Raw genomic sequence first — 8,104 nt, forward strand, 5'->3', positions numbered from 1 at the left:
ATAGATAGCCTGCATAGAAGAGCCAAAATTAAAACACCCTATGCCTCCTCCCACAACAGCTGTGCCAGGACAAAAAGCTCTTGCTGGGCATCACCTACACATGGTGAGCACCAGATAAGCCCCACCGACACGCCAACCTGCCCTTTCTTAGCCACCCAAAACTCCATCCCTCCACATGGAAGGGAACCAAGGAAAAGCTAGGCTGGAATGTGGGCATTGGCAGCAGCAGAATGGGAGGGAGCCCTGGGGTGGTGAGGCAGCAGGAGGCCTGTGCGAGAGGACCGCCGCTCCCCGGGGCTGAGGGACTGAGCAGCAGTGGGTCTGGACCCCAGCTGGGCACACTGTCCCCACCACAGTGGGGCGGTCATTGGCATCCATGAGGAATGGCTCCGAGAGGAGCCCAGATGTAAGCGGCGAGGAGAAGCAGACAGGCCAACCCAATATGGGTGATAAGCAACTTCTAGTTTAGGCAGTTCACACACATATAGGAGTGGTATTCAGCCACTCCTTCTTGGCAACAGTATTGGTTAGCCCCCACAGCTTCCTCCACATTCTCCTCCCAGGTCCGGTCTCTGGTCACCTCTGGGGGCCACCCCCTGCCTTGCTTGCACAGTCCTCCAGAACTCTATGGTCCTGCTCTTAGAGTCATTCTGCAACACCCAGAGGAAGGGGAGGGGGACAGAAAACAAAAGTGATGCGCAATACAATTGTTCATCCCCTGGGTGTCAAGGAGGCTGCCCAGCAGGATGCCAAGATGAAATTCCTGCAGAGCACCTTCACCCTGTGTGAAGCTGACAGAGACAGGGGCTTCTCACAATGCCTGAAGGAGTTCTACCACCAATTGCAGGTGGTAGAGACTATCAAGGTGAGGGGACAGCCGGTTGCTGTGGGGAAGGGGGCATGTTGCCAGGCACCAGCACACTGTCAGGACAGGGCACAGGCAGGGACCACCAAGGTGCCTGAGGGGCGGCGGGTGCCAGCGCAGCCCTGGCAGCTGGGATGCTGCCCAGCATCCCCCCCGTGCCAGACACACCTGAAGGCTGAACCCTGCTCCTGCAGCACGGTGCCCACCACGTCCTCGTTCTTCCAGTGCAGGGCGCAGCTGAAGGAGACCAAGCGAAGCAGAGCCGGGACGCTCAGGGCAGGGCTCAGGGGCCACCATGACAAGATGTCAGGTGCAGAGGGCCTGCGGGACTAGGTCCTTAGTCAGAGGCTTCCTCTTGGAAGCTCACTGCTGCAGCAGTCTGTGGGCTGTTGGCTGTGCAAGGTTGGGTGAAATGTCTTTAGTAACGCTTTGGAAGGCGCTGCCGTTGTCGAGGCCGAGTTTTGCTGAGGGACAGTGAAACGGAGATTCATGAACCACTTTATCCCATTTAAAATGCTTTCTCTTGCCCCCAAGGTAATCTACGGGTTTAAATTTTGCCTCGGAAAGGTTAGGGGCGTAATTCCTGTATTTGGCGCGTGGACATGGCCTCCGTGTGGAGATCTCTACATGCATGGCCAGACTGGGGAGATTCCTTGGCTGTACAAACCCTTCCCTGCTTGTCTTTCAAGCGACCACTTCTTCATGCAGGCTTGATGAAGCACTAGAGATAATCGTGTCGGAATTTAGCTTCTCACTGGCTATTAGCACTAACATGCCATTTATAAATCTGCAAAGGAGATGCTGAGTAAGAGCCTCAGAGGGTATTTCTTAACCCCCTTAGCACAACAGGATGGCTGTAGGTAAAAGACCCCGCATTACAGAAGCTTGATCTCAGCTGAAGTACAAGCTTAGTGCTGGGAAGGCCATTTCCTCCAAAGTCTTTTTCTGCAGCTCTCTGGTAGTGGGATCTTGATGGTATTGACCAACAAACAAGTGTACGTGCTTGCATTTCGTGTCCCGTTTGTAGGTGAGCAAGAGCATACGGTGAGCATCCAAATAAATAATCAGTATTGAGAGCTGGTTGGTTCTTGCCCGTGTCAACAGGAGCGTAACTCCCTGCGCGGCTGTTTCCTGACCAATGAGCTGACCTTTCCAAAGGGACATGTCCAGGCAGCAAGAGGCTGCTCTTGCTCCGTTGCTGTGGTTACGGCGCGGCAACAGTTCCCAGGGCGTAGGGAGCTCAGCTCCATGTTGTGGTTACAGCCCTGCGACAATTATGAGGACGTAGGTTGCTCAGCTCCGTTGGCTTGGCCACAGCTCTGTGAGCCTTGCAGCGGGCAGTAGAACTGCAGTGGCTGCTGCGTACACAGCGGGGCTGGAGAGCCGAGGCAGGAGCAGCGGCATCATGCTGGGCCAGAAGACGAACCTCAGCAGGCGCATCCGTGAGATGCGTGCCAGCATAGCCTTGCAAGGTGCTGCCCCCCCCGTTGGCTTTGCGTTATGGGCTGGGCCAAGTAGGGGGCTTTTGGTCCCCGCATCATCCTGCATGGTACCAACAGCTCCTCAATGTCCTGCAGGGCAAGCAAGGAAATTGTACAGCAAGCCACAGGAAGAGAAGTTCACGCAGAACCTGGAGCGGCTGCCCCAGCTGCGAGAGGCGGTGCAGGAGGATATCTATCCTGGGCCTTGCCCGCAAGGTACCGGCAGGTCCCATTTGCTGCCTCCGTGACCGTGACTCTGCTGGACGTGCAGAGCTAGCTTCTCCACTGGTCCTGTCCAGGAGCAGGGAGTGCAGGGCAGCAGGAGGCTGGGACCATCACTGCCCAGGCTGGCAGTGATGTGTTCTCTGCCCTTCTTCTGCCCACAGCATGAGCTCACCGTCGCTGAGGCTTGCGGAGCGGAGCAGCCCTTGGGCATTGCTTTGGCCAGTAAGCCTTTGGAGGTAATAGCAGGGTCCAGCGGGGCCAGGCTGCTGGCAGTGGGCTGGGCTTCAGGGGATGCTCAGAAGGAGCGGTTGGAGGGAACAGGCAGCTGGTGCCAGCACCAGGACAGCCCCACAGGGCTGGTGCAGTGAGACACGGGGCGTCCATGAGTGGTCCCGTGGGACCCTTTGCACTGCAGGACCCATCAGTGTCCTCCCCTAGCTCCCTGAGCAGGTCCTTTGCCCCAGCAGAGCTCCTGTCCCGCCAAGGGAGCGAGCAGGTCCCAGCATCCCCAGCTCTACCTTGGCAACGAGTTTTGCAGGCAGGACCCCTTCTCCCGTGGGTGCCCAGCGAGCCCTGCCTCCAGCCTGGCAAATGCTCACATCCCATGCAGGTGGGCCAGGAGAAGCTCCGGGCTGAAGTCTGTCGCCAGGTGAACACATGCAACATGCTGCTGTACCAGGTGGAGCAGCGGAGCCGGGCCAAGGAGCGGCTGCAGAGGCGGCTGCAGCAGCTGCAGGATGTCCAGAGGGCCGAAAAGCAGCAGCAGGCACAGGTCCCAGGGCCCCTCCCTGGGGTGGCAGCACCCGTGGGGGGTTTCAGTCAACCCTGCCCCCCTGGGTGGGCACTGGTCTCAGTAGATGGGCTCACCCCTTGTCTCCAACCTTCTCTGCCCCAGGTGGTTCGTACCCTGGAGGGCAACATAGAGAAGATACAAACAAAAGTCCGCGCTGGGCAGAAGGTGACTGCCCTGTACGTGGCGGTGCGGGATGCCCTGAGGAAGGTGAGCTCATCCTCACCGTGCCGTTGCCTCACCCGCTCCCCCTGCAAAGGCACTGAAGGGCCCAAGGGGCTGTGCTGGTGGGACACCCTCCTGCAGGAGGTCCTCCTGCTCCCCTCCACCTTCTGTCCCAGCACAAGGCACCCCTGGGACTCAGTGGGCTGTGGCTCCCCGTGTCCCAGGAGCTGGCCCACCTGCCTCTGCACCTGGACCTCCTGAGTGAGATGGCCGAGCTGCAGCATAGGGAGGTGGAAGACATGGAGCTCATGGCCTCGCGTGGGCTCAGAGCTGTTCGTGGAGCCAAGGTGAGACCATCGTCCAGGGCACCTCGGGGTGCTTTCCTGCCCTCCAGAGCCCACACATGGCACCAGATGGCCGTGCTGCTGAGTCTTCCTTCCTTCAAGAAAAAGCAAGACTGAGCTTGGCTTCCCCGCAGCACCCAGATGCCTCCATAGCTCCTCCTGTGTCTGGCTCTTGGGCCAGGCTGCCCTGAGCTGGGGACAGCTGCCTGAAGCCCTGGCCACGGGGAAGGTGGCGTTCTCCATCCTCTAGCTGGCCTTGCTCGCTTTCCTTCCCAGGCTGTTTACAGGGGGTAGGGGGTGGCACTTTTGATGCTGGCCATGCCAGGCTTAGAAGCTCACAGAGGTCCGCTGGAGCTTTGGGAGCCACTTCTCTTCTGCTCTGCTCTTCTCTGCTCTGCTCTTCTCCAGGAGCACATGGTCAGGACGAAAACCCAGGTCCTTGCAGAGAGGGAGCTCAGGCTCCGCACCCAGGCTGCTCAGAAAGAGCCCACAGACGGAGGCTGGCTCAAGGAAGCAAAAGAAAGGGCTCTGAAAATGGTGAGCTGGGGGGCCCCGGCACAGGCAGGGTTGCAGGCATAGGGCGGGCATCAGTGCCCAGCCTGCCATGGGTGAGGGGCTGCAGGGCCAGCTCCCCCAGGGTGCCAGCAGCTCAGGGGTGACGATGAACATCCTTGCAGCGAGCCAAGCGTGACCTCAGCAGGGACTTCCTGCGCCTGCCCGCAGAGGACCCAGTGGTGGGTGAGTGCCTGTCAGGGTGCAGGGGGCGGATGCAGGCGCAGCCGCAGGCATCCTTCCCTGCCACAACCTTTCCACCGCAGCTGCCAAACTGGAGGCCACCAAGTCCCAGCTGCAGCGGGAGGCCTACGTGAGGGAGAAGATGGAGAAGGCCAAGGATGTGGTGCAGTGCTCCCGCCTCTGGGTGAGGTGAAAAGCCGTCTCTGGTAGAAGCTGGGGCTGCTCCAGCCCCAGGGAGCTGAGCCTTGTCTGCTCACCTTGTTCCATGGCAGGGTTATCTGCTCTCCTCTGCCCCCAGAGCCCCCCAGGGCCCCTCTTGTACAGGCAGGGCTGGAACTGCTTTGCTCCACGCCATCAACTTGCAGTGCTTCCTGTGGTTCCTGGTGCAGAAACCTCCCCAGGAGCACGGCCCAGATCCTGTACCCTGCAGGAGTGCCCTGGGCTGAGTCCCTGTGCTCTCCCCCGGCCAGGACATCCCCGTCAGGCTCCAGGCACAGCAGAAGTCCCTGCTGGAAATGGAGCACTACCTCACAAGGTGCAAGGAGAAGAAGCAGGAGCTGGAGAAGACAGTGAAGGAGCTGGAGATGCAGCGCGATGAGCTGAAGTTTCGCCGGCCCCCAGACACAAGCAGGTGCTGCTGGCCTCCGGACACTCATGCCAAAGGGGCCGGCACCCTTAGGGGCAGGGGGACATGTGCATGGCAGGTGTCCCAAGAGGGCAGCCCTTCCTTTGTCACCCTGCGGCTGCCCACCCCTCCCGCACTGGGAGGCTTTCTGAGCAGAGTGCTGCCCCAGCTCTGGTGCTGGCAGAGCACGCAAAGCTCCTGCGCTGGCAGCAGGAGGAGCCTTGCTCCTTGCCTGGCATGGGAAGTGGGAGCAGCAGCAGCGTGGGCTTGAGTTGCAGGCAGCGTCTCTGCTCTGCGCTTGGGGGCAGGGGAGAAGCTGGGCAGCAGCTTTTGCAACAGCTTTGGGGTGTCTGCACCCCTGTGCCGTTGTATGGATGTGACCGTGGTTGGCTCCAGGGGGCTGGTGGAGGAGCTGAGGACGAGGCTGCAGCGGGAAGAGGCTCGGCTGGAACAGGGGCGAGCCCAGCTGCTGAGGAGCCAGGAGACGCTGCTGGACTTTGAAAACGCACTTGACAACCTCTTCGTCCGGCTGCGGGGCATCACCGTGCCTGGCCAGGTACCCGCCCAACGCTGGGCTGAGCAGAGCCCAGGCTCTGCTTGGTGCTGCAACGGCACCGTGTGGTGACACTTGGTGCAGCGACCATCACCCCAAGGGGCTCCTTCTCCCCACCAAGGCTCTTCCCTCTCTGACTCCAGGAGCATCCTGTCAAGGCCATGGCAGTGGACGAGAAGCTCCAGCAGTGTGAGCAGAAGCTGCAGTACCTGGTGCAGCGGGTGGCTCACCTGCCCCCCTCCAGCCACAGCGAGGACGATGAGGTGCACGGCGGCTCCATCCCTGCTGCGCTCTTTGGGGACCCGCGCAGGCTTTCCCGGGTGGCCCGTGCCAAGCCATCCTCCCAGCTGGAGGATGGAGGTGCTCGAGGGAAGAGCCACGGAGCAGCTCAGGCCCAGGTGGCCCCGGGCTCTGTGGGGTGTTCCCTACCAGGGGCACATGGAGGTTGGGCACCCCTTTGCTTGTAACACCCGCCTCCCCTTCAGCTATGAACACAGCGTCTCTTTCACAGACTTTTGTGAAGGTCAGGCAGCTGCTGGAGGAAACCCTCACGACCGATCCACGGAACCAGAGGGTTTCCTTGGAGGACACGGGCGTGAGGCTCCAAGGTAGGAAAGGGGACACATCCCACGGCAACTGCCCCAGCCAGCCCCTGCCTCCTGGCATTTCTGGCTGTCCTTGCCCATCTCCCACTGTCCCAGCAGAGCCCAACCCAGGAGTTGCTCCAGGCGTTGGGGCTGACCGCGCTTGGCTCCAGGCCTTTGAGCATAGTGCTGCTTTTCTGTGTGCATGTGGGAGACTGGAGGCAGATGGTGGCTTGGGGAGCGTAGAAACACCACAGGAGCAAGGAGGGATGCTGTGGTGCAAGCGGGGAGAGCCTCGTCTTCAGAATCACTTGGCTGTGAATCTTCTTCAGAGCCAGGGCTTGGCTCTGCCAGTGGCCTCCTCCTATGGGAGCTGCCGGCTCCTCCTGGGGACACAGGCACCGCAGAGGCAGCCCCACAGACCCTCCCCAGCCCGCTCCTCTCCGCTCTCTCCTCCAGACGATTTTGATTTCCCTGACAACCACAGTGGCCTTGTCCTCACCAGAGAAGCCATCAAGCAGCAAGGGCTGGACTTGATCGAAAGCAAGAAGAAAAGCAAGAGGAAGTAGCGGTTGAATGGGACATGGTTCTCCTGCCCCCACCACACAGAGACAATGGGGCAGGAGAACCATATTGGGGAGTGCCAATCTGGGCCTCACCCCAAATTCTGGAAAAAGAGCTGGGGCTGCATGGGGCTCTCTAGCATAGAAAAATATGGCTTTAACCTGCCAGAGGAGAGATTGAGATGAGCTCTGAGGCAGAAGCTCTTCCCTGTGAGGGTCCTGAGGCACTGCACAGGGTGCCCAGAGAAGCTGTGGCTGTCCCATCCCTGGTAGTGTTCAAGGCCAGGCTGGACAGATGGGCTTGGAGCAAGCTGCTCCAGTGGAAGGTGTCCATGCCTGTGGCAGGGGGCTGGAGCTGGATAAGCTTTAAGGTCTCTTCTGACCCAAACCATTCTAGGATTCTATGAATAATATAAGGAATAAAAGAAGAAATACAGGAAAATGAAGGAAGGGCTGATGCCGTTGGGGGTTTCCTTATGTGGCACAGCTCAGGAAAGGAGGGGAGAGTTTTCCTTTTCTGCCCTACGAAACCCTTATTTCCTTCTACTGCAACTAATGCCAAAGGCTCCACAGTCTGCAATGTCTGCAGCCAGTGCTGGCGCTGGCAAGGAACCTAAAATAGGCCATGGGAGAGTTTGCACTGGAGTATTTGCAATGCAGAATCTGTGTGCCATGGGAAGGCTGGGCTTGAGTGGGTTTGGGGGTTTTTAGTTTCAAATATGTGATCAAAATCACATGAAATGGAGCACAACGAAGGGTAGGCACAGGCTGAGACTATCATCAGAGCATCAGCGCAGGGTTTTGTCCTCCAGGAGGAAGGAGAACCAGGCTAAATCAGTCAGCCTGGGCTCAGAGGCTCTATTGGCTGTTCTTGGAGGGGAGCTGCAGGGAAGGCCACCAGCATGGGGATCTATGCTGGCATGCTGCGAACTGTGAGGGTAAGATGTGGGATGAGGCAGGTTCACCCATCCCAGCACCACCAAAAGAAGCACAAACATTCTCCATGTTGATGTTAAAAGGGCTAATATTTGTGATGATGATTTGAGGCCCAGTGAACAGCCAGTGTTGGCATCACTGGCCACAGGTGCATTTCAGCATCTTTGTGAAGTTGATGGAGCTAGGTGGGACTGAGGCAATTCTGGTAAAGGCGGGACTAACCCCTTGGGGTGGTTTC

The 8,104-nt window shown here is 59.1% G+C and overlaps 1 protein-coding gene across 1 annotated transcript; it reads left to right on the forward strand.

The window, feature by feature from the left end:
* The first annotated feature begins 2,549 nt into the window (after positions 1-2,549).
* Positions 2,550-6,936, forward strand: LOC134170589 (coiled-coil domain-containing protein 183-like). Its single transcript, XM_062632084.1, has 11 exons — positions 2,550-2,807; positions 3,182-3,343; positions 3,467-3,571; positions 3,751-3,873; positions 4,279-4,407; positions 4,548-4,608; positions 4,689-4,789; positions 5,076-5,305; positions 5,627-5,786; positions 5,927-6,046; positions 6,295-6,936. Exons 1-11 carry the CDS (start codon positions 2,703-2,705, stop codon positions 6,934-6,936), a joined length of 1,938 nt encoding a protein of 645 aa, XP_062488068.1. The 5' UTR covers positions 2,550-2,702.
* Positions 6,937-8,104: the final 1,168 nt, after the last annotated feature.

This window comes from Pezoporus occidentalis, unplaced genomic scaffold (assembly GCF_034315485.1).
Source record: "Pezoporus occidentalis ecotype Australia unplaced genomic scaffold, CSIRO_AGI_Poc_V1 ctg380, whole genome shotgun sequence".
In the NCBI taxonomy this organism is placed as follows: domain Eukaryota; kingdom Metazoa; phylum Chordata; class Aves; order Psittaciformes; family Psittacidae; genus Pezoporus; species Pezoporus occidentalis.

Excerpts from the sequence above, each read along its gene's own strand:
- LOC134170589 (XM_062632084.1), top strand. The coding sequence starts at position 2,703 with ATGTGTTCTCTGCCCTTCTTCTGCCCACAGCATGAGCTCACCGTCGCT. Across the intron at positions 4,609-4,688 it reads CGCAGAGGACCCAGTGGTGG|CTGCCAAACTGGAGGCCACC; the intron begins GTGAGTGCCTGT and ends TTTCCACCGCAG. Across the intron at positions 6,047-6,294 it reads GCCACAGCGAGGACGATGAG|ACTTTTGTGAAGGTCAGGCA; the intron begins GTGCACGGCGGC and ends TCTCTTTCACAG.